Here is a 23,440-nt window from a genome sequence, read left to right as displayed (position 1 = left end):
GTAAGAGAATTTCCACTCCAACGGTAAACACAACGGAATTTCGCAGAAAATTTTCTGTTCCAAAAGAAATATCATGTTGTAATCATGCGACTCTACATGTTTCGCATAGCCTGATATGTTTTTATTTCACTTGAGTATGAAATCGATTAATGTCCAGTCCAACTGATCTGCTTCCGTGAAAATTTTATGAACTGTGGTGGTCCTCTCCACAAGCCATACTCCCAAGGGCAAATACCCAGCTAATTTCAATGTATTCAATACACAAATCACATGAGAAACCGAAAAATTGGACACCATTTGGAAGTGAATCCTCAAGAAAGACAGGTAAATTTATATACCATTTTGCTGTGATGTGGCAAATCCACGCGTGAGCTTGACTGAGGGAGGATACCCTCGGTCGGTAGAGCACCCCTTCAGTAAGCAGAAGGTAACCAATTTCATCCGCAGGCTGTCTTTGTATTCATGCAACGTGTATTCTGGCTTCTCATTTCAAGACCAGTAACACACATCTTGACGAATGATTCCAGGTGAGCATCATTGTAAACAGAACTCCCAAGTTAACATTTTAAAAAGGAGTTATTGTGGACCGATAACGATACGTGCTCCAAATGTTGTGCCTTAAATAATACTAAATAATAATAATAGTAATAATAATAATAAATAACAATGACAATAAACTGGGACAAACCAGATAGTCGAATAGGAGTTCAAGTATCAAATGACACTTCGTGTGCAGGTGAACGGATCAACAGCCACCTGGTCACTTACCAGCGAGTGCACTCGAGCTACCTATGTGAAGGTGGATGCTACTGATGAGGCATGTGAGTAGTATTTTTCCATCAGAAATCCGCTCTGCGTCCCTTGAAAAGTGAGATCTCTTACGGAATTTCCGGAGTCGCTTTGTAGCATTTGCTTGTATTTGAGTAAAAGTCGACGAACATTCAAGGGAGTTCAGGAAGACCCATTTAGGTAGAAGATGGATATTAAGTTTTGTGAACAAGATGAATGTGAGAGTTTTGCTCCCCTGTCCAATAGTCTGCAACTGTTCAGTTGGTGTTTCTCTGATAAACAACTCCACAGTGAAGGCCTTCTTTAAACAAGTGACCAACTTAGTGCGGTCTCAGAACCATGAACGATTGTTGGTCAGGCTAAAATGCGTCACTGATTGATGACTGAGACCACTTGGTAATGCCAACACGGCCTGATTTGACACGTTAGCTTTACCATTTAGCAAGTGGTTGAAAGCGGATTGTCGAAACTCAGGTGGGACTCACTGCTTCCAGATGCCGTTAACCGGTAACGAAGATCAAACAGCATATATTTATGGGACTTGAGTAGGTTGGTTAAATATTTAAAATGAGGAGCGGTCTCTCTCGAACCCTACGACTTTTCTCACATTCCCGAAATAATTTCCGCCGTCACACTTGGTAATAAAATGGCAAAAGAGCAGATAACATTAAGGCTGCCCAAACGCAATCCTTACTTGTCTCACACACAGCTAACCACCCATAACCATTTACGCGTTCGGAAATATTACGTAAATTCGTAAAATCAACTGTCCTGTAAGCGGCGTGTTGTAGAGTCACAATTGTGGTTCGACGGTAGTAAGAGGGGGCTTCAAATGTAAACTGGAGACTCCAGTCAGCAAATGGAAAATGTTAAAAGTCGAACAGATACTGGACAGCTGCTTTTTTCTTGGTTGAACTCCGCGCTAGTGCGCAGTAGGGGAGAACCGAAACTGCGACCCCATGCTAACAGTCGGAGATATGACTGTTCAACAGTGCAACTAACTCGCTGCTAGACAAGATGGAGGGCCACTTACCTTCCAGTGCACCTCAGAGTCCACCAGTTAACTGGATGCTGCAGGTCTGCTCGCGCTACCAGCCAACTGTATTAATCTCCATATGAGGGCAACTGTCTCATGTGTTGTACGAGTATTCTATCTGATAAGTCCTCACTTGACCAGACAAGGGTAATAACCAATGCACCCTTGAATTGTAGGGGGGAGGGTAGTTCGTGCTAATTCTTGGCTAATATGTTGTTATTTACCTTTTCCTTCAATCATAAACGAACATAAAAATGCCTACGCTCTACTCATCGGTGTTACACCTCCCATGCTATTCTGTAAGATAGGTCAACGTTTTATGACGTAATGAAAACAGACCCGTTTCCCTTGGAAGTGCTGTACAAGGTGAAAATGGGTTCATAATTCCTCGCCAACAATTCAGTCAATCTAGTCACTGAATTAAAGTCCCTAAATTCTGCCTCATTTATCGTGTGCCGAGGCCTCATCCATGTCCAACAATCAGGAACGTTATGTAGATTTGAAAGAGTTGTTACAATTTTCCTCGATTCGAAGCAAAAACAAACGATGTCGCTACTTCCGGCTCTGTCTAACCAGGGTTGATCAGCATCTTTTCAAATTTATCCGGTACACGCAAACACACGGTGCCAAAGGTGCTTGTCTACGGCTTATCCGTTTTGAGCAGACTCGCTTCACGCGAATCTAAGTATTTATCTGGAAAACTTTCGATATAGAATGGCTGTGAAACGGGGAGACTGTGACTGACTTATATCCTCAGTAAATGTGTTAGGAGATCTTCATACGTAGAAGCGAATGAAGTGATAAGTGTCGTTGTCTATGGAGACGTGCTTAGAGTATTTTGTCAACGTTTACCAAACTCAAAATAGGTTTGCCGAGACAAAAACGCACGGTTGATCTCATTCGATGCAGCAAATGAGGGGTTTTGACGCAAAATATCCTTAGTTTCCTTGGGCATCGCTGCCATTCGGAAGTATTTTGAGAGACACTGACTAGCCCACCAACTACTGAAGTTTGTGGTAGTAGTAGTGGCGGGTCACCATGGTTCTTCACTTTCGTTTCAGTTTGACTGAAGAGACCAATTTAGAAGTGAATTTCTTAGGAAACTGGGAGAAATAAAATGACAAGCTTGAATCTCTTGGCTGGTGACAGGACGTTTTCATCCTCCAATTTTAAATTAAGTTGTAATGATTTTACTTAGGTAATTTTTATTTTTTTTCAGCAGACTGCCAAGTTGGACCGTTGGTCTGTAGGCTGCCGTAAATGACAAATTAAAGCTTTAATTAGGAACACAGTGCACACAACATGAGTTCGCTTTAGACACTGGCCAATAGTTTGTTATTTCTTTGTTAATTCTGGGCTGTTTGATTTATCCTGTCGCGTTATAAAAGGTTAGACCGTTAACAGTACGTTCCAGCGGTGCTCAAAGATGGGACGAAATGGATGTTCAAACCACCGGTTCAAAAGCGCCAAATTAGAGGAAATATGGCAGTGAGTAAACTGGTGGTTAAAGGTTGACAACAACGGAAGGAATCGGATTACTAGGGTGTATCCTCCTGTATCGGCTGGTTTATCGCCATCAAGTTAGAATATGCTGACCGAGCGTTCTGAAGCTCTTGATCCAATTCTCTGTCGTTCTGCATTGACAGTGTCCTTCCAGTGAAAGAAAAAGCTCCCGTAGAAGCGGAGTTTTTAAGCAACCACCACAAAGTAGACGGGTACAAGCTATCAGACACGAAAAGAAACATCTCATTTACACGGAGTTTTTGACAAGCTGTCATGGACGCTGTCAAACGCTGCGGTGCGGTTCAGTAATTTGCGTATTAACCTCCAGTTAGATGCAGAGGCTCTTGAGCAGCCATCACTTGCATGTTTTATCGATAGTATGCACCGTAACAATTCCAGAAAATGTTTAGTTCTCTGCAGATAGTAGCAAATACAGTGATCATCAGGATTCCGAGAAAATTGTCGAAATTGGTCCGAGCAGTACAGTCTAGTTGAGGAGGTGATCAAATAAAATGCTTACTCCCCGTTCGCGGAGAAATCAATGAGCACATACGATTATCGAGTGTTTTCTGAATTACCGAATTACCGAGCAGTTGCACTGTATTCATTGACAAACAATTTTGAACAATCGCTTAGTAGCAAGAAGTTCAAATTCATCTAACAGTGTAGTTGGTAACGTTCTCTGAAAATCTGGTTCTTCATCACTACATTGCCAGTTTGCCTTGAATTGCGGCAGCACAGATTTAACTCAAGGCTACATGTGGGCAAACTAGAGCTTTTCTGTGCAGTTGTCATAACACACTGAAAGCTGTTTGTAGCATGCATTGATCAAGAATGTTTCCGTTGGAACATCTTCGCTACTTGAGGTCCTCCTTTTGTTTCATCCATTTGAGTGAAACATCATCACTCGCAGCCACGACAGATTCCGAACAGTTTGCGTGTCCAAGTGTAGTTCCGACGGTGAATTCAACATCCCATAAAAATACGCCGATCGACTGCGCATTATCTTGAACAGTGGCGTTGCTGTGAACTCCCTTTTTCAGGTATATTTGTTGGTTGAGATACTTACAGATGCATGATTTGTTTAAATCTATAACGTGCTATGATGATGGTGTCAAACTGTAGGACCAGTATGACTGGTGAATCTGTTTTCGTCGTCTTCAATGAGGTATCCAGTTGCAGACTTCTGGTAGTGAGTAGTTTTTTTTATAAACCAGGTTACCAATGGCTTGAAACTTTGTACTTAATCATAATTTGTGTCGAAATTCCAGCCATTGTAACAGGAGAAAATGATTTTAAAGTATGATATCCAGAAACCCTCTAAAATCAAGATAAAAATTAAATGGTTTTGAGAACGAGCGTCAAATAGTAGGGATTTTGGATCTACGAGTTCATGAAGTTTTACCTTTTCTAATGGCTGCGTAATGTAACCTTATCAATTTCATAAATCCGGAATTCAGCGGTAAGGAAAGTCATAACTTGAAGCAACTCATTCGAAAACAAGCCTGGGATAAACCCTCACCGTACAGTTATGATCCAATCGCCTTCGTGAAATTCGGTTTTATTCCGAAAAAAACAGCGTACTTTCGCATACCCATTTTGAAACTCACCGTTTTTCCTTCAGGATCAACTTATAAAAGAAATCAGCGGATGCTGGCAAGACGGCAACTTATTTCACTAAGCTGTGTTTTGACTTTAAAAATCCCATATGACCTTTTTCACTCCAACTGAGATTCCTTTCTGCCGGCATGAAAAAAATCACGCTTCCTTGACGGAGCACTACGTGCAAGTTTGCTGAAAAGTAAGCAGCAAGAGTCGAACTATGATTGTGGCAAGACTGGGACCCTGATATCGACAGATGTGTAGCTGGCAAGATTTGGCGCCATCCAAGACTGTCACTGTCTGTATAGAGTTTACTGGCAATAGAGTTGGATGTAGGAGGGACATCCAAGACTAGAGAATCTGCACATCGCTTCCAAAACATGCTGCATCCATAGGGCAAGAGAACCAGCTTTATGGCACCGCGTAACGGTCAGTGTAGCGGGAAATCTTTTATTTGGTGTCATTTGTGGGCTGAGATAACTCTAACGTGGCCATCCCCGGAAAGGACATCTACTGAGATTCTCAATCAGTCTTTGGCTCAAAGGCCCGACCACAGGGTAGTTGTAACTGAAACACCACGGTAGTGCAGATTCTGATTGAAAAGTTCTTGGTGCTCTGCAACTGCCAACCCAAGATGTCGGGAGATTTTGTCGAAACTGTCTGCAAGATCAACACCAGTAGGAGTCACGAACATCGTATGGGAAGAGGACGCAGTCTTTCCACGACCGTCTCTGTCCTTCAGTTAGCGAGTCCAGCTCAAGTCGGCCCGTTAGTCTGGTGATAGACTGTTGCTTTTTGTACCCAGTAGACAGCGTCGGAGTAGAGTATTCCTAGTTTAAGGCAGGTTTTCAGTAAAAAAGGAATTTATCTTTAGCTTCGCATTTAAGAAACACACAGTTAGTAACCAAAGCTTGAATTGCCCGAAAAATGTCCGAAGAATCACTAATGGTATAGCTTACACTTTAACTCAGAAAGACTTACGCATATTAGGCTTAGAGCCACACTGAACTCTGGCGTTCCAGTTGCCATCAATCTAAGCACTAATAACAATAGCCAATTCCACGCTCTTCTAAAGATGCCGTTTTGCTTCTCAAGTTGGCGATAGTACACATTTCCAATCACAGGGGGATCAGCCTGACTCAAGGCGTAACGAGACTTCTGGTGTCAATTAGTCTTCGTCGCCTTATGGGGTCTCTTGAAATGATGAATCGAGAACAGCAAGTGGGATTATGGCCTAGTAGGGATTACACTGACCAAATCTTAACGCCGTGATGTGTATAAATCACCCACAATTTTAATATTACTGGATTACTTAGGCACATTTGACTCCATTCTTCTTAACACGCTTCCCTAGCAAGAAATGCCCCGAAAGTTTGTGATCATAATACGTTCTTTGTGTTCTCAGACATCCGGGTGTGTAAAAATACCTGAAGAGCTCTTCAACAACTTTCGTACACAAAGTGTTATACGTCAAAGATGCCCACTAATTCCATTCCAATTTAATTCCGTGATCGACGAGATAAGACGAACACTGCAAAGCCTTCAAAATCCTGGTGTTCAGATAGCTGCTGAAGGAAACCTTGCTGATTTCGAACATGCAGATATCCTTCTCTTTTTTGACAAGGGAAAAGAAGACGCAGGTGCTTCGTATGAATTGATCAAAGTCCCGTCCTTTGGAATGCGTTTTAAGATTATGCTTCTGAATCTGCAATCATAGGACATCCCAGTTATAATCCGAGAAGAGGCACTTGCATCCGCATAACACTCCACGTACCCAGAAGTTTGTATTAGTTCCGATTTTAGTGTGAAAGACGGAAACAGTGCACGAATCTCTACATTTCGGGTGAAGTTTGCCAATTTTAGGCCTCTCTGGCGACAGAGTGGCATCTTCACAGAATTCAAAGGGACGTGCGCTTGAGGTCTTAGAGTAGACTGTTTTTTGTACGACTTTGGGTTGTGGACTCTTTGAGCAGTAGAAGTGAGAGCTCGTCAGGTCTTTGATCAGCGTTATCTCAGAATTATAGCCTGCCAGGATGAGGCTCGCGTGTTTTCCAGTGTGCTAGCTGGAGACGCTGCAAGATATGGCTACTAATAGATGTCAGTGAAGGTGTTGTTGTAAGATTCTATCCGGATTACCTAAGTGAGTGTCTGGAGATGTAGACACCTCCGCATTGTTGTGATAGGCTTGCAATAAGTCCCCTCGCCACCCACTTTTATCCTTTTCTTCACAATAAGTCTTGCAAATAAATCGTGGTTTTACGACAGCAAAGCATCAGTGGTGAATTCCAATGTTATGCTGTGCTTCATACAGGTTTCGTCTTCAGGGCAAGAAAACCAGGTTTTGACATGTAATTTGATTGGTTGCGGGCGGTTATCTCTGGTTAGCTTCGTAAGTCAAACGGTATCTGAATCGACGGTCCTAAAAGATAGGCCTAGACTTCCGAGAGACCTCCTCAAACCCAAGGAGATGTGGATGAAAGCTCATTTGTTCATTCTGTATTGGCACCAGACACATCATTCGTGTGTGAAACTTCCTCAATGAGGTTTGAATTCATACGGAAACCTTCTATTTAACGAAGTCTTCGAGGTAAACTCAAGCACGAATCATTCTCGTTGTCAGTTGGTTTCATTGATTTTTTTGACACTGTTAATACGGAACTTCATATTCTGTTTCTTCCTTCTTTCCCACTGAGAACTAACTTGAAGAGTAGAGACAAAACAAGAATCCCTTAGGAATCCCGAAGATCCCAGTTGATGAACATAAAATAATTCACAATTGGAGTACCTGAATGGAGATTTGCATTCTGACTATCAGAGTTCTGTACTCCAGTAAATGCCAAAAAACTGACGACAGACTCTTCTTGTGTATCTTTAACTTTTTTCCAGTAAACATTGCTTACTTTCATCCCCACGATATTTCAAACTTCAGGTTCAGCCTGTCGTTGTTCAGGAATCCGATGAGACTGGTGAAGCACGTCACGCCAAGGACGCTCTTCTACTATGGTGCCAGCTGAAAACTGCGGCTTATCCTGAGGTGATTGCTTCACGGATTTTTCGTTATTTCCATTTATGTCTCATTTTCTCATTTCCCAATCCGGTTTCACAAACCAATACTTAGCCTATCCTTTCTATTCGGTCATGAACAATTGCAGCACGCCGGTTGAAACAGCGAAATTGGTCTGGAAATTTGTTTTGTGTGTAGGAGAGGGAGGAGATAAATGCTGAATAGAGAAGACTAGGTAAACACAATGAGAGTGAAAGGTGAACGCCCGATTGTGGCAGCCACACCGAGCTGCGCACAATGAGCTGGCTGTTCTTTGCGTCACTCATGGATCGTATCGGTGAATCCAAATGTTCCACTGCACTGTCACCTTGAAAATAGGCGACGAGAGAGAGGAGCACTAGTGATGTGCAAGACAATGCATTCTGCCCGAGAAACCGTTCAGTTATGGCATGAAGCTTGCCACTCAGTCTAAGTAGTCGAGCAAGCGTCGCGATCTGGGCGTGGTGGTACCTGTGCATCACAAACCCTGGGGTTAGGTTGGTCGAATTCAAAACAAACCAGCGAATATACACTCATTTGCAAACTAATTTGGTTCTTTCGTGAGACTCACCTGAACCCAGCAGAATCTCTCGTTTATGATGTTCTCAGGCAACTGAATGTGCTGCACCGGGCCGCATCATGTTTCAGTCGCTACGATATTTGAAATATCGCGATACATGTATATCTTTGTAATGTACTACTCATGAGCTCCAAGAAGGGCGAAACCGTTCGTGGGGTGTCGATGGATCTTCAGCAACCTTATGAGTAGTACATTAAAAAAGAACCAGTTTTTGACCAATAAAGAATCTCATTTTTGTGTGAGATTAACTGCTGTGCTTTGAACGCATGATATAGAATGGCTGAAAACGTCGATAATTCAGAGATTTCCCGCGAACCGCTTTTACAGGATTTTTAGAACCACCAGCCGACAAGTTTTGGGAGAGTGCGTATTGAATCTGACTTGATCTCATGCTAATACCCCCTACTTACTTGCTTACTCCGCCTATGTACTTTTGACCCTCCACTTGTTTTGCTTATCTGCACCCGCCACTCGCCTTGCCCGTCCACTCCGACACTTGTGTGTTATTATGTATGCCTGTTGTGAATGTTCGCGGGTGACCTAGTTACCCGTGTGCGTTCGTGTCCCGTTCGCTGAGCTTGCCTTGTTTTCTCATGACAAATGAGATTCAGGAGACTCGTCGGAAGGGACCACCGTAACCCATACTACTTAGCCAACATTGCGCTCACCGTTGTTTGGTATGCGGACGTTGACACTGCACTGCGCCGGTCAGTGACAGACCTGTGCACCGATTGACGCTACGACAGTTGACAATTGAATACACTTGCCTACCATTGTGTGAATGGTGCAGCGGAATTGCGAACACAACCCTTCCTTTTGGTACTCTGTATTGTAGAAACTACACGTCGATCAAAGGTCCGAATCTCAACAGTACGTTTGTTGAGCTGTGTGGAATGACTCATCCGAATATCTTCCCGCTTTTGCTTCAAAGCCTCGAAAACCGATCGCCAGGACTGCATTGCAAACTACTCTTGTTTAGATTGAGTCACTTTTCTGAGACACAGTTTAATCATAAAAAAGCAAGGGATTGTGATTTTGTGAGTGAGTATTGTCTTCATATTGGCACTAGCTCGATACCCTATCTACCGAAGGTCTACCGGTTTTTGGGGTGACCTTGATATCCTCAGTAGTCAAATTTCAACGCTCACTCGAAATTTGATCACTTCGGTCGATAAACCTATTCAGGTTCTGATTGGTTAGTCTTTCATAAATGACGTAATCGCTTTAACTAGCACGCCGGGCTCTAATTTCCATGACAATTCTTCCAACTTACTTCGGTGTCTGGAAAATACAATAGATACAACACGGATATTGCTGTATTTTTAGTTTTTCGAGCACCACCGATTTCTATTCGCCTTACTTGATTGTTCCTTTCTATGTTGGTTTTACTTCCTCATTTATCAATTGGAAAGCTAAGTTCTTTCTTTGTGCTCGCAGTACAAACCCCCCGATCATTCGCCGTGCAAAATCAGTGTCCCTGAAGCCACCGCTTGCTCAAATCGTTTCTAACCTACGTCAGAGCTGACACAATTGTCACAATCTGATGAAGTGTTTCAATATGCTGGCCAGTGGGTCTTCAAATCACAAGAATGTGCACCACTAAAATCCACCTGATGAAAGGTTTTTCCACTTGGATAAAATCAACTCACTTTTTAACCTCGTAAGCTATGGAAATTAATTTTTTTGAAAGAACGAATCTTTAATAAAACCAACAGATTTCCAACAGCGTGATTCTTTTATGTTTATGAATGAACGTCTGACAACAATAAAAATTGCACAACGTTCGTTGAAATTGTAGATTGGTGAGACGAATAACCCAGTACCAGCAGAGTTGGAGACGATCGACTGAACAAGAAATTCAGGAGTTGTGTCATGAAGAACCAAACTAACTGACCTTAGACAACTGCAAATTAGATGAACAGCTTAGTAGGTCGAATTATTTTATAACTGCCAACTAGTGAGCAACATCTAAATTGCAGTTTCTGGGCGGATAACTATCGCGCTTAGACGACCCATCCTGCGATTTCAGAGAATGCATGCAGCTCGGTTAAACATCTTTTTTAATTAAGGGAAGTAATGAATACTTTGTGTGTAGAACCGTATTTCACTGACGCTGATCTTATTGCTCAGGATTGAACCGGGATATCTATTCCAGCTAGTAGTGCATTTCAAAATTACACACTATCATTTTTACCACAAACAGTCAGAAACATAAACTACCCGATAAGATTATAACCATTCGCGAGCATAACTCACATCGTACAAAAATGCGACGCATTCACAAGAAAAAAACAAGAATTTCGTGCACTCTGTAAAAGAGTCTAGGGATAACAAGTAAACGAACGTTTATTTTAAGGAGGAGGTAACACTTCAACCAAGCCATCAAAATTCCAATAAAGTAATGAAATGATGATCTTGAGGGAACCTATCGTGAGTAATAGTTCACTCAATGTCGCCGATGTAGAGTAGGTTTGAATGACCTCTTACTGGGTTGGTATCATGCTTGCTGAAATATTGCTTCCTGGAAACTTCCTAAAGCTTGCACGCTTAAGTTTAACACGCCATATTATAACTGAAAATGGACTGCGATTTAACACAGATCGAGTAAGTTACCCCAAGATACCCAACATGTAGTGAAACACGGTTGCATTTTTGAGACCATAAAGAATGTTTCGAACTGCTTGCAAAAATTCCTGTAAAAATTATGTAAGCTTATCAAAGTTTACCGTCCATTTGAATGTAGGACATACCCAGATATCTTGAGCATGAATCTATTCCATGCTAACGAAGTTCACGGTATCAGTTGGCTGACTTAGAATATATTAGCTTAGAGAACACAGCTTATAAAGCGGGACTTCTTTTTAAAATTAATCACTGGATACTGAATTTGGTTCAGCTATCACGCTACTTCACAATTGAAGGTCTTTCGGGCAGCTTAAACCAGGTATCTTCTTTTTTAGAAGTCTGGCCCAAAGACATTTCACACTGAATAGACGTAATTCACTACTCATAAGGTTGATGAAATTTTTTTGACAGCCCATGACCGGTTTTTCCCCATTTGGGGCCCATCAGGAATGCGCCGTACCTGAGTCTCCGTCAGTCTTGTGTTCTACTTGAACCCAACATGCACGAAATTAGCAAACTACACTCAGTTACAAACCAATTTGGTTTTGCGGTAGATTCATCTGGAACCCAGCTAAATCTCCCGTTTTTATGATATTTTAAACCTGCATTCCAGTTAGTCTCTTACAAAACCAAATTGGCTCACAAAGGAGTGCATTTCGCTAATCACACTGAATACTTTTGTTTGTCATTCAAACGAATAAGTAATGGACTGATTTATTCAGGGTTCAGAAGAGATAATTGGATTGCAGTTTATTTTGAGGCAAGTCTGGTGGGCCACCCAAACTAGAAACACAAGGCCCGGTGGTCCTCGATGTGGGAAGTATTTTCAATAATGCGTACTTTGCAAGAATTTTAAGGAAATAAATGAGGGAGTTTCGCAACACGTTTATGCGAGGGACCAGGTATTTGGTTGAATCACTTGCTACCACCAATTGTAATCTGAAGAAGAGTGTATTCCGCCACTTGAATTCCACTGGCAGTCTAAGTAAAACATAAAGGGAATGGATCCTCAAGGACTACCCCTACCTGAAGATACCCAAAGAGGACGAAACCGCCAGTGGGCCGTTGGAGATTTTTTGATCGCATTATAAATAGTTTTTTGGGGAAAGGTTTGAAGGAGTATCATGAAGGAGTCAAATGACGTGGCCAAGTGGTGCTTATCCCCAACCAAAGCTCCGACGAGACAAGCGTGATTCATAAGGCTTGCACAGTTACATTTGTAAGTAGAGTATGCTTTGTATATGAGTCTAAAACTTCATTTGGATCTGAGAAAGCTCAAAGGCTTTAATACGAGGAACTAATCTAGGGATTTTCGAGTCCAAGTTTTTCCGTTACCTCCATATAGCATCCTCACAGTAGGTCAGCCGTTGCGATTTCTCCTGAAATGTCCTCTGAAGTTCAAAATCAAAGTCCTCTTTACAGCAGAGGAGAGCCTATGTTAGACAATTTGGTTTGAAAGCTAGTGTACGAAGTAAAATATATTCATGGGAGAACAGTCGGCGATAAACAGAAAACTATTTGAATAAACTTGAGACACTTTTACTAGGTTAAAGACTTGGAGTGTGTAAAAAAAGGTATACACACACCTTTGTTGATGGTTAGGCGAACACCAGATTGTTCGTCGATGTTGAGTTAGATGATAACTTGTGATCATTTGTTAAAGCCGGCCGTCCTTTCGAGCTAGGGCCCAAGGGCGGGTAACCGATATATTTTGTTCTCAGTAACTCACTGACTTTGTTTCTACACCTAATTGTCCAAACGACCCTTTGCCTGTGCAATTCTTTTATAGGTGGACATTGTCGACTTCACATCCAGCTGGCGCGATGGACTGGCATTCTGTGCGCTTCTTCATCGACACCATCCTGAAATGATCGATTTCAATCAAATGCTCAGCTTGGACAATGAGCCTGAGAAACGCCTTGAAATTGTCTTTAACCAGGCGGACGACTATTTGGGAATTCCGAAATTAATTGAGCCGTCCGATTTCGCCGGAGGTTGGTGGGCGGATGAACGGTGCACACTTACTGTTGTGGTCACCTGGTACAAGTGGTTGAATGATTCTCAGTCTGCCTGGCGCTCCGCCAATCGCCTCAATCACGTACTGAATCACTGTGTTTGCTCAGATCGAATGATAAGTCGTTATCTGGTTCGTGCTCACCGATGGCTGAGATGGGTCCGCTCCGCCACAATCAGGCTGGACGAAATTAGGAAAGCGGTGGGCAATAACGAGACCAGAGACGTGTATGGAATGACCGGAGCTGAACTCTCTATTCGCACGGAACTACAAAAGATGGCGGACTGGAGACAAGGGGAGAAAGCTGATAAAATTGAGGAGAGGGGTCAAATCGAAGTACGTGCAAGTATGATGTTCACGTGACGTTTTGGGTCGCTTTCTCTCCCACTTAATCGGTCATCTAAAACTGAAATAAATGACCTAGAGTATGCATTTTGGTGACCTCTGCCCAAATGAAGCTAAACTATCTTACTCGGTGCTAAAATTGCCTGGTCTGTGGACAAAGTGTGACGAACTTGTTAGCACGCATGTAGATCATGTACTCCGCGCGATGGTCAACAAACTTTGAAATACCGTTTGGTAGGACAAACAAGTCGTAAACGAACGGTCAAGTGTCCAGTAAAGCAGTTCACAAGATTGCCATTTTCAATCAGCCAATGAGGCTAAATCCGATGAGATGTGCTCCCACCCCGTATGGATGATATTCTTCTTTTCGATTCGCTCCTTCATGCCGTTAAAAAAATTGATAGATCATTGGAATGNAAAACCTTTTTAAATGTTAGCTGGCAAACAAACACTCGTTGGCATCTCGGGCTAGTTTTTCTACTTTTTTTCTAGATATCGTATCTACTCCCCATTGTGATGTACAAAAAAACCTGTTTTTGCTGACTCAAGTCAACTACTTTGCAGTCATTCACCGGTATTCTGCCGGTGAGAGACGCATTTAAACTCTCTCGAGGACCCCCCAAAGATCTCCTCTTCGCTTTTTATCTTTAGACTAGACTGGAAATTGATGCATGGAACGTCGGTTTCAGTCTTAAAGTTAATTTTAATGAAAAGTTAGACAACCTAACTTTTGGGATCTTATATCTAAAAGTGCCTACGTGGAAAGTTTTATAGACTGTACTGAAAATTAACCGTTATAGACCCTTTGTTGTTACAGTAAAATTGTGGGCCCAATTATAACATAAAGCATGTCTGTCTTGCTGCATCCGAAACGGGTTTGTCGGGCAACAGACAACTGGAAGACCCACTCAAACCTGCACTGACGATGTCACCTCGATTGGTGATAAAACGTTTGCGATCCAACTGCGAAACTCGGGGAACAGATCAACAACCAAGCAGCGCACCCAAGCTGCCTGCATTCCACACATTGCTAACTGGAAGTCATTTTTGGGGTCCAAAACTCTATGCAAATTCTTGGTGCATTTTTAAGCTCGATGGAATAAGGTCGGCAAATGGGCATGCGTAAGATGATACAAGCCGTATGCTTACCTAACGGGAGCCACCCGTTAGGGTGCTTTCAAGGTGGTAATGGATGACCTGGAGGTACTCCATTGCCCACATAGGATGGGACCATTGGGCATGTAGTGACTGGGTTGGGAAATCACCGTTTAGAATCCATGTGACACCAACACAACACGTGAGCGTGGAGAACAAGATGAATCAAAGGGTAACAAATGCACTGATCTTCGGCTCTAGTCAGGACCGGCATCAATATTAGCGATCATAAGAGAAAACAACGTTTCAGTCACACGCGGCAACATGGGAGAAACCCATGTCCTCTGACTGGGAGGTAGAAACTCCATTTATACTCTTCTAGTGGGAACCCTGGCTTGGGAAACACACAACTTTAGACAAGTAAAAAGACCGAAACGCGGCTTGGTTGTACTTGGAAAATTTAGCCAATGACATGTGCAAAACGATTAGGCCAGGTGTCATTTGCCTATTAGAGTATGTTTGTGACCACGGGGGAGGTTAAGCAAGGTCAGGCATGCAGGATATAACCATAAAACAGGTTAGTTAGGCTGACAAAAGCAGAGGATGGAGAAATTCCAAGATGTGTACATGGTTGCCCCACTAACACTAAGACCTTGGGTACTTTAGTAAAACTTAGAAACTGGAGAGCATTTTCCAGTAAACCTGATGCCATAGCCGTATCCACATTGAATCTTCTCATTGCATTAACAAAGAAAATGTTACTGTGAGTCTAGGTACGATGGAGAATTATCAGTGATGAACGCTGGTGTACTGTCGATGATGAGGATGATGAGAATGGGGTAATTTTTGTAGTACAATAAAAGACAATGGAAATGCACGGGCATCAATACCTCTCTGTACCTCTGAATTGTTTTCAGTGTACAGATGGATCTACGTTACAGTGTCTAAAACTAAGGAAGGTTGATAGAAGTCGTTAGTATTACAGTTTTGTAAAAAAACATGCTAATCTCTGTGATATGAAACAGCCGAACTACTCACAAACTAATCAAGGGAACAATATAACCAACGGTTTTCAACCTGCAAAGACCAATTTTCCATGCAGAGATCGATATTCGTGCTCACTAGCACCAGACCGACGACAGAGATTATCACGTTATAATGATACAATGTCTTTTTGGGCAAATTAGATAGTATTTGGAAGCAGTATTTAACTGCGTCTCAAAAAATCAGTAAAAAAAGAAACGAAACGTTTAAGATTTCTATAACTAAATCGCAAGGAATGTAGATCAGATGAATTCTTTTTTCCAAAAAACATAGCACAGTCATGCTTATACAAGCCTAAAATTTGGCGCATATGGTTACCTTCAGCACAAGTCACAATAAGCTAGCTGGAGAAAGTCGTACTTAACCAACTGATTAAGTATGAGTTTCGGTTCTAAATTCTGGTTGGATCGATACATACTCTCGATTTCACGACATAAACAGTCTTTCGACGCACACAGCCCGGAGAACATTCGCGAACAATGTTCAAACAGCGAGGGCTCGTGGACGGGTATTATATCCTTAGGATTAGCACTTAACAGTCGACAGCAGCTGAAGCGTATTTTGGGCGGTGCTACTGTCTGTCTGAACAAAAGTCCTGATCGTTGCAAATCACTGGGTCTTCCGACGGACTCATTCAGCAGTCGATCGAATGTGTCTCTATAGAGACGCAAATATCCGAAACGTACGGCTGCTCTGAGCTGACCTGCTAGGTAGCGTAATATACACAGCGTTGCATGAAAAAAAATATATAAGCCCGCTTTTTGCATTGCTGTATTCCCTCGCTTGAAGCATCGCATTCTAGCCAAAGTTCACACAGTTTTCAAAAGTATTCAGCGGTTTTGTGCACACAGTTCACACGGCTCAGCAAAATCAGAGGAATATTCTAAATGAGTGTTTCAGTCTCATCAGCGAATCACTGGTTAGTATTCAGCAAACATAATTCGCCCTGTACATCAATCTAAATCATAAATCTTGAAATGTTTCTTCAAATAAATTGACCAAATGAGTGCACAAACTTCATCTGTGTTTGGACGCGTGTTGTACTTCTAGATTGATGTCATTTGCGTCCGACTCTTTGTTTGCTTCCTTTCTTGGAAACTTCACACCGTACGAATGGGGGAATCATCCTCAGAGCCACTTAACCAACCAACATGCCACCAGCACTGTACCTGCACGAAACTAATTGAGGCCATAATTTAAAACCTATCACCCATTGGACAAAAAATCTATCCAGAAATGTCACAAGTCGTTTGAAGTTGAAATCCATCGATGATAACACCTCCAGTAATTGTGTTCGCCTGGAAACGCTAACTGACTGAGGAATTCGAAAGTTGTCGAACTCACTAGGGAACAAACTCGCTGCATGCTACCACGTAGTATCCCTGGAGTGTATGCACGTTTTGAAATCTTGCTTTGTGATCAACAAATCAGCTTTGCCCCCTTCAAATGTCCTACGACTGATGTCATGGCGGCCATTATCTGACGTAACGAATAACAACAGCAGTGGGACTGGGGTGAAATTTCGGGGGTAAAAAACATGTAGGAAAGGTTGCTAAATTCGTGGATATTATAAAAACCCGTGAAATAGGTTGCTCAATATCAAGCTGACAGTCATCATTTCATTGTTTAAAAATGTTTGTCTTAGAGGGTTTTCAATGTATTCACCATGCAGAACGTCTTAAGTGTATACTTTGCCATGTTATGAATGATTTCACCTTCCACTGCATAAAGCTCAAGAAGTGACAATCGAATGTGCGTGTCAGAAATTCAGAATTTACATTTCACTCACACCTGTTAAATCTCGTTATTTGAGACGAGCAGTTCCTCGGAAAACGAAAGCGCAAACGTCTAATAAATTAGACTCTATTCTTAGATTTATATTATTTCTTTGAGTTGCACGACTGGTCCAAATTTCCGCTGTCTTTCTACCTGTAGTTCCTGCTGCACAAGATTCAAGTTGGTCAGTTGGCAGCCGCCCAAATCATTTTCCACCCACCAGTGGGTTATCAGCTCTCAGATATTGAAGCCGGTTCGAACGAGCTCTCAACCAGTGAGCACAACTGTCACCTGGCCATCATAAATCAACTTTTGCGACAGGTGAGTGTGGAATATGATTTCCCGCACGTAATTATGATGAAAATAACGCATGAGCCAGGCAACTTTGAAATTCTAGAGGTTAAGATGAATGACGCTCTGTGAATCATACTTGAAGAATTGTTCACAGACCAGTGTCTTTCGGTCTTCAAGAAATCACCATGGCATTTCTCTGAATGTTTGACCATTGGCTGATTAACATTTTTATCAACGTCCCATGCGAACTATGCTCTCGTAATTAATTGGAGCATGTTGGTCACAAAAGCGACTGCGACCTCAATATTTGGTTGTCGATAGCCATACAACGAAGCAGTTCACTTGACTCCTAAGCAATAATTCAAAATTTTTTTGTGCAATTCGCCCATACATCCTAACTTTCTGTTGGCTGCGCCGTGCGTTTTCAGCTCTCTGCCATGACCATACGACTGACAACACTGTTAGGTTGATCCCTGTCTCATTTTTACGAGACAGGCCGAACAATCTGACCAGCAGTAACTAGCCTGCGTGTAAAAGGGACAAATCCCTCAAAAGTTTCTGAGCGTTTTTTCCTCGGAATAACAGTATTCCTAACGACCCACTTGGTACAGGAATAGAAGACTGGCCGTTTTCGTTGCGCTGCGAAACCAGCTGTTTGGTCGTCGGCACACTGACGATGTCACCTTGGTTAGTGATGAAACCTTTGCAGTCCAGCTTTCAAGCTCATCGAACAGATCAACGCACCCGAGCTATCCACATTCCACAGAAACCGGTTGTATCTTCATCATCAGACTCATCATCGTGCATTTACTTTGGGAACCACAATCAGTATACATGTATTTCGCTTCACTGACAATTCCAAGTTTGATTGAAACAGGTTTTTGGAACAACGTAAATTGCATAGGTTTCCAACCGGTTTCCATCGTTCTCCCTACTTTGGGTTTCTATCAAGACGTGCGTTTGTTGGATATTGAAGACTCAGCCAAACATATCATACTGTGAGCATGTATTACTCCGACTGAAAACTTCTTACTAAAATGTGCACATTTTACCAAGCAATTGAGTAGACAGTCCACTTTACATGCACTGAAGACGCGATGCGGAAGAGACCTCCATGAATCAGACCGTTTGCTTTATTCAAGACATTACCAAGATATCAACCAACGATACCATAGAAGCTTTCCGTTCCTCTGCAACAAATTACAATCTTGAATCTTTGTGTGATAATGTATCCCCGGCACAACCTGAACCAAATGTCCAAGTTTTATTGCTTGAGTTGGACGATTGAAAAACTGTGGGCTCAATGTTCATCCATCGGGACATCATGAAACATTTCACGAGTTCCGCTACTGGACGGTACATTCGTTTCCCATACTTGGGGAGTACAGTCTACAAGAGGAAGTCCCAAAACGAAAAATATGGGGCGTTTCTCATTTTGCGTTTGCAATCACATAAATTTGGCTTTCCGTGGCGGGAGCCTACTGATAATTTTCGTTTTACTTTTATGAGCATCCCAGACATTCAAGTTGTGCTCACATCTACAATTTGGCCACAGGGCTAGGCGTCGTCCGACCCTATAATTGGTTTTTACATGAACGTGGGGCTTTTTTCCAACCCAGTTTGACTCAAAACTGAACCACAGAATAGAGTGACCGAATAAAAAACATGAATTCAAGTATGAGACAAAAAGTAGTGATGATTACAGGGAACTTTGTCTAGTCATTTTGCCTGTTTCCTTTTCTTTCGTAAATTTATTGTCTGTAGTATCTAGTTGAACCAACTGACATGTTTTGGGTTTGCTACCGCACATACAGACTGGAATGAACTATCGATCAGGTCAAATCAGACCAACAGTTGTTACTATCAGCCCCCGCTGAGAGAGGGAGATTACCTATCAGAAGCAACCAAACCTGGTTGATTCTTTGAAAATAAGTTGAATAATGGAGACCCGTACAAGACAGAAGTTACCTATTGGTCCCCGTAAGTGATGCATTCAGTAGACGCTGTGTCCAATGTCGGTAAACACTTCATCGGCACCGCTATGTAGGTAAACGTCACAAAGCTTTCTACGTCCCCAGAACTGTCTAGCAGAGTGAGTAATGGTGTACTTCCTTCCGTGGCTATGCAATTGCAGGAAAGGCTAATTTTTGAGTGATAAACCAAACTATGTTAACCTAAAAGTACTGCACCTCCACCAACGCCAAACGACTGAACGCTATTTAGACAGTCATGAAGACAAAGGCCTTATCTTTTCCAGAAAGCCATCAAACTCATTGGTGAGACTGTTATACTTTTCACATAAGTGGGGCAAAGGAACAGACCACAGTGTGGAACTTTCAGCCGACGGAGATGGATGATAGATATCCATTCAGCGTCCGTCACCGGGGCTATCCCTTTACTCTCATTAGGCGGATATCCGATCACCACTAGTCACAGAAGTGACTAGAACTAAATGGATTTTAACCTGGTTAGCTTGCAACATGGACTGCATAGTAAAGGCTATATGCAACGGGTTAATCAAGCCTAACCCTCATGTCTATTCTTATGCATGTGTCAAAGTTTATGACTGAATGAATCGCTAAGCAGTAAATGGTGGAAGTTAAACTATTAGTTCTCGACCTGTATGCTGCCTTGTTTTTCGTCTGGAATACATGGCTGGGTATTCCCTCGGCTGGTGAAACGATTCCCAGTCCTGATGCAACCAATAAACACGTCGAAAGCCACCGATAATTTGATATCGCCATAGTATCACTCTGCCTGAGCAGCGCAGAACATTCTATATGTGCGCATCTTGTTCTCTGTGCAATACCATGCTAGGTTTCGCCACAATATACGGTGCTATAGAAGAAAACGTTGGTAGCTCAGGTGACATAGATGGCGGTTGGTAATTTTACTGCAAAGTTTTCATCACCAATCGAGGTGACATGATCAGTGCGTTGTCAGGAAGCTTGGTGTTGCGTAGCTACGCATCCCAGCTCAGCAAACAAACCAACGACCATACGATATCATACCATACCACAGAAAACAATGTTACGCTATGTCACAGCACCCTTGTGTGTGGAAATCGGGCTTAACTATTCACAGACTTTACAACAAAGCAATAATTATGTCGATGTTCAACAAGTCAAAGCTACAATTATGGCTTTTTACTTTTTTTGTGTAGGCATGTTTGTACCATTTGAGGCAACGGTTTGACCGAAAAGTCGAAATTTTTCTTAACTGGCTTGATGAAAATCAACATCTCATCTCTGTGGCCGAGCAGACAGACTTAGTCCATTTTCGAACGGATGCCAAACCAATCGACTGCTTTTTCCAACCAACCTTCGCAGAGTTCGTTCAGACTGACTCTGAGCTACACCGCTTTCCCGTTCAAAGCTTTCCAGTTACCACAGTTTGTCGAAAACATGCCGCTTGGATCATTGACATGGATGTTTATGCAGATATTCACATCCAAAAACTAAAGTTGATGGTCAAGGAACTGGAGTTTGGGTGGCATTCGAACGAGAACCAAGAAAGGAGACTAAGGTGGGAAAACTTGGTGGAACGTTGGTCATCACTAAGGGGAAGAACAAAATGCCGCGCCGATGCACTCAACTGTATGGAAAAATGGTATCAACTGTTGGTAGAATTCCAGGAGATACTAAAGCAGGTATGTTTTAGAGTGCAAGAAATAAATCAGTATGGCGCAGAGCAGGGAACCAAAATGGAAGTAGCTCTGGAAAATTGCGAGCAAGATCTACTGTGCTTTCTTAAATGGGAGAACTCAGCCCACGCACTGATTCAGCTGACAGAAGCAGAGGACTTTAAGATAATCGGCTCACCAATAATGGAGGAATTGCGAGACAGTGTGAAACGTGTTGTAAACTGGATGGAGGGCATGAACTCTTGTCTCACATCGAGTGTCAGTAGACTGAGGCAGTGGAACGCAAAACGGCTTCAGGCGTTACATATCAAGGAGGATATTGAGGCGTACCTCTATTGGATCAAGGTCAGTGATGAATGTATATTAATGATCTATATTGAATTTGTTTGTTTGTAACATACACCGTGGAACAATGTACCTTTGTACGCCGTAATGAACAAAATTGCCTTTTACTGAGTCATGAAATGGAGTACCCTCGTTGTTGAACCATGTTGACAATGCATTTTCGACTACGTCTAACTGTGGGATACCCCCAGAATGAGCAAATGTTACATGAATCAAAGGGAATTTCGGCTTTCAAGCCGAAAAAGTTCAGCTCCCCTGGTTCGCTGTTCTTTTGCCCAAGAAACGTAATATTACTTGGTTACAACTTTGACGGGGAATGAATGGCCTGTAGGTCATGGCTCTGGGTGAAGTCAGCAAATGTGTTGGGATATCGGTAGCTCCAGTGCCTTCGTTGTTAACTGATCAGACGGATGTTGGTTTGTTTCGCAGTCGACTTGCAGACATTTCGTCATCATTCGTGGAGACACCATGAATGCTTTTTTGAATGGACAGTTCTTCCCGTTATGCTTGCGTTTACCAGCGTGGTAGCCCACTAATGGAGCAATAAACAAACGCATTCATATTTAACCTGTCAATGAACTTTGAGGGCAAAGGTAATCCAGAATAAAAAAAACCCTCAGCTGAACAAGGATTGAAGAAATAAACCGATAGAACTAAAACAAAGATATACATTGTAGCTGTAAAGACAAATTGGTTGGACCGGAACTGGCGGCTCTCATTAGTTCCGAAAACCAAAGAGACAAAAGACATTCACATCAGCCTATCAGGCTCACGAAAATAAACTGCTGTGTGGCAGTAAACCATTCAGAACGAAGACAGCAAAATTAAAGGCGCATCGTCGGCAATGCAGTGCAAGGGCAAAGGAATCCAGAATAAAAAAAACCCTCAGCTGAACAAGGATTGAAGAAATAAACCGATAGAACTAAAACAAAGATATACATTGTAGCTGTAAAGACAAATTGGTTGGACCGGAACTGGCGGCTCTCATTAGTTCCGAAAACCAAAGAGACAAAAGACATTCACATCAGCCTATCAGGCTCACGAAAATAAACTGCTGTGTGGCAGTAAACCATTCAGAACGAAGACAGCAAAATTAAAGGCGCATCGTCGGCAATGCAGTGCAGACAACGAACAGACCAATCAGACTTCAAGTGCTATGCTCATTACTAGCCAATCAGATTATTGTCAAACAGTGCTCTTTGCTAACTATGTAAGCGTAAGCACGACGGAGGAATTACCTACCCGACAGCGCAAAGACGGTGTCTCCACGAATTGTGACGAAACGTCTGCAAGCTAGTTGCCAGTGTCGGCGAATAGATCGAAAGTCAACTGGTCAATTACCAATGAAAACAGGGAAGTTTCAACGAGAAACTTTTGTTCTGGGCTTAAGTATATTCCCTTCTCCTATCTTTCGCTTTCAGCAAAATATGGGAAAACAAATCGTTCCCTTATGAATGGATGGGTATTTAAAGTGTGAACGAAGCTCATCTTGAGTTTCCTTTCTTTCAAATGGCAAAGACTTCAGTGAGAACAAAGGCGACTAGTCTCGTCAGTAGTATTGCTGCTTCCAACTCCGACAAATGTTTGCGCATCTCTTGGCGCCACTGGTTTCCGGTTTCCTTTAAAACGCAATTCGGTATAGGGTAGAAGGCGGTGTGTCACCACTGACATGGGCCAGGCTAAAAATCTCAGCCAAAGCACCACAT

At 42.4% G+C, this 23,440-nt stretch overlaps 2 protein-coding genes across 2 annotated transcripts in view; one reads left to right on the top strand and one right to left on the bottom strand.

Moving 5' to 3' along the window:
* T265_12962 (hypothetical protein) overlaps window positions 1–23,440 on the top strand; it is a gene marked incomplete at both ends in the record, with an annotated part of 46,502 nt that overhangs the window by 5,278 nt on the left and 17,784 nt on the right. Inside the window, 4 exons of the mRNA XM_009166511.1 lie at window positions 7,860–7,964; window positions 12,968–13,528; window positions 17,612–17,773; window positions 20,910–21,734. Of these exons, the coding sequence (XP_009164775.1) occupies window positions 7,860–7,964; window positions 12,968–13,528; window positions 17,612–17,773; window positions 20,910–21,734 (1,653 nt within the window). The remainder of the gene's footprint in view (window positions 1–7,859; window positions 7,965–12,967; window positions 13,529–17,611; window positions 17,774–20,909; window positions 21,735–23,440) is intronic.
* Window positions 1–23,440, bottom strand: part of T265_02247 (hypothetical protein) — a gene marked incomplete at both ends in the record, with an annotated part of 59,540 nt that overhangs the window by 31,486 nt on the left and 4,614 nt on the right. The gene's annotated exons all lie outside the window — the stretch shown is intronic.

This window comes from Opisthorchis viverrini (assembly GCF_000715545.1).
Source record: "Opisthorchis viverrini unplaced genomic scaffold opera_v5_26, whole genome shotgun sequence".
In the NCBI taxonomy this organism is placed as follows: Eukaryota; Metazoa; Platyhelminthes; class Trematoda; order Opisthorchiida; family Opisthorchiidae; genus Opisthorchis; species Opisthorchis viverrini.
The sequence above is the reverse complement of the archived record's forward strand: the minus strand, read 5'-3'. Positions and strand labels throughout refer to the sequence as shown.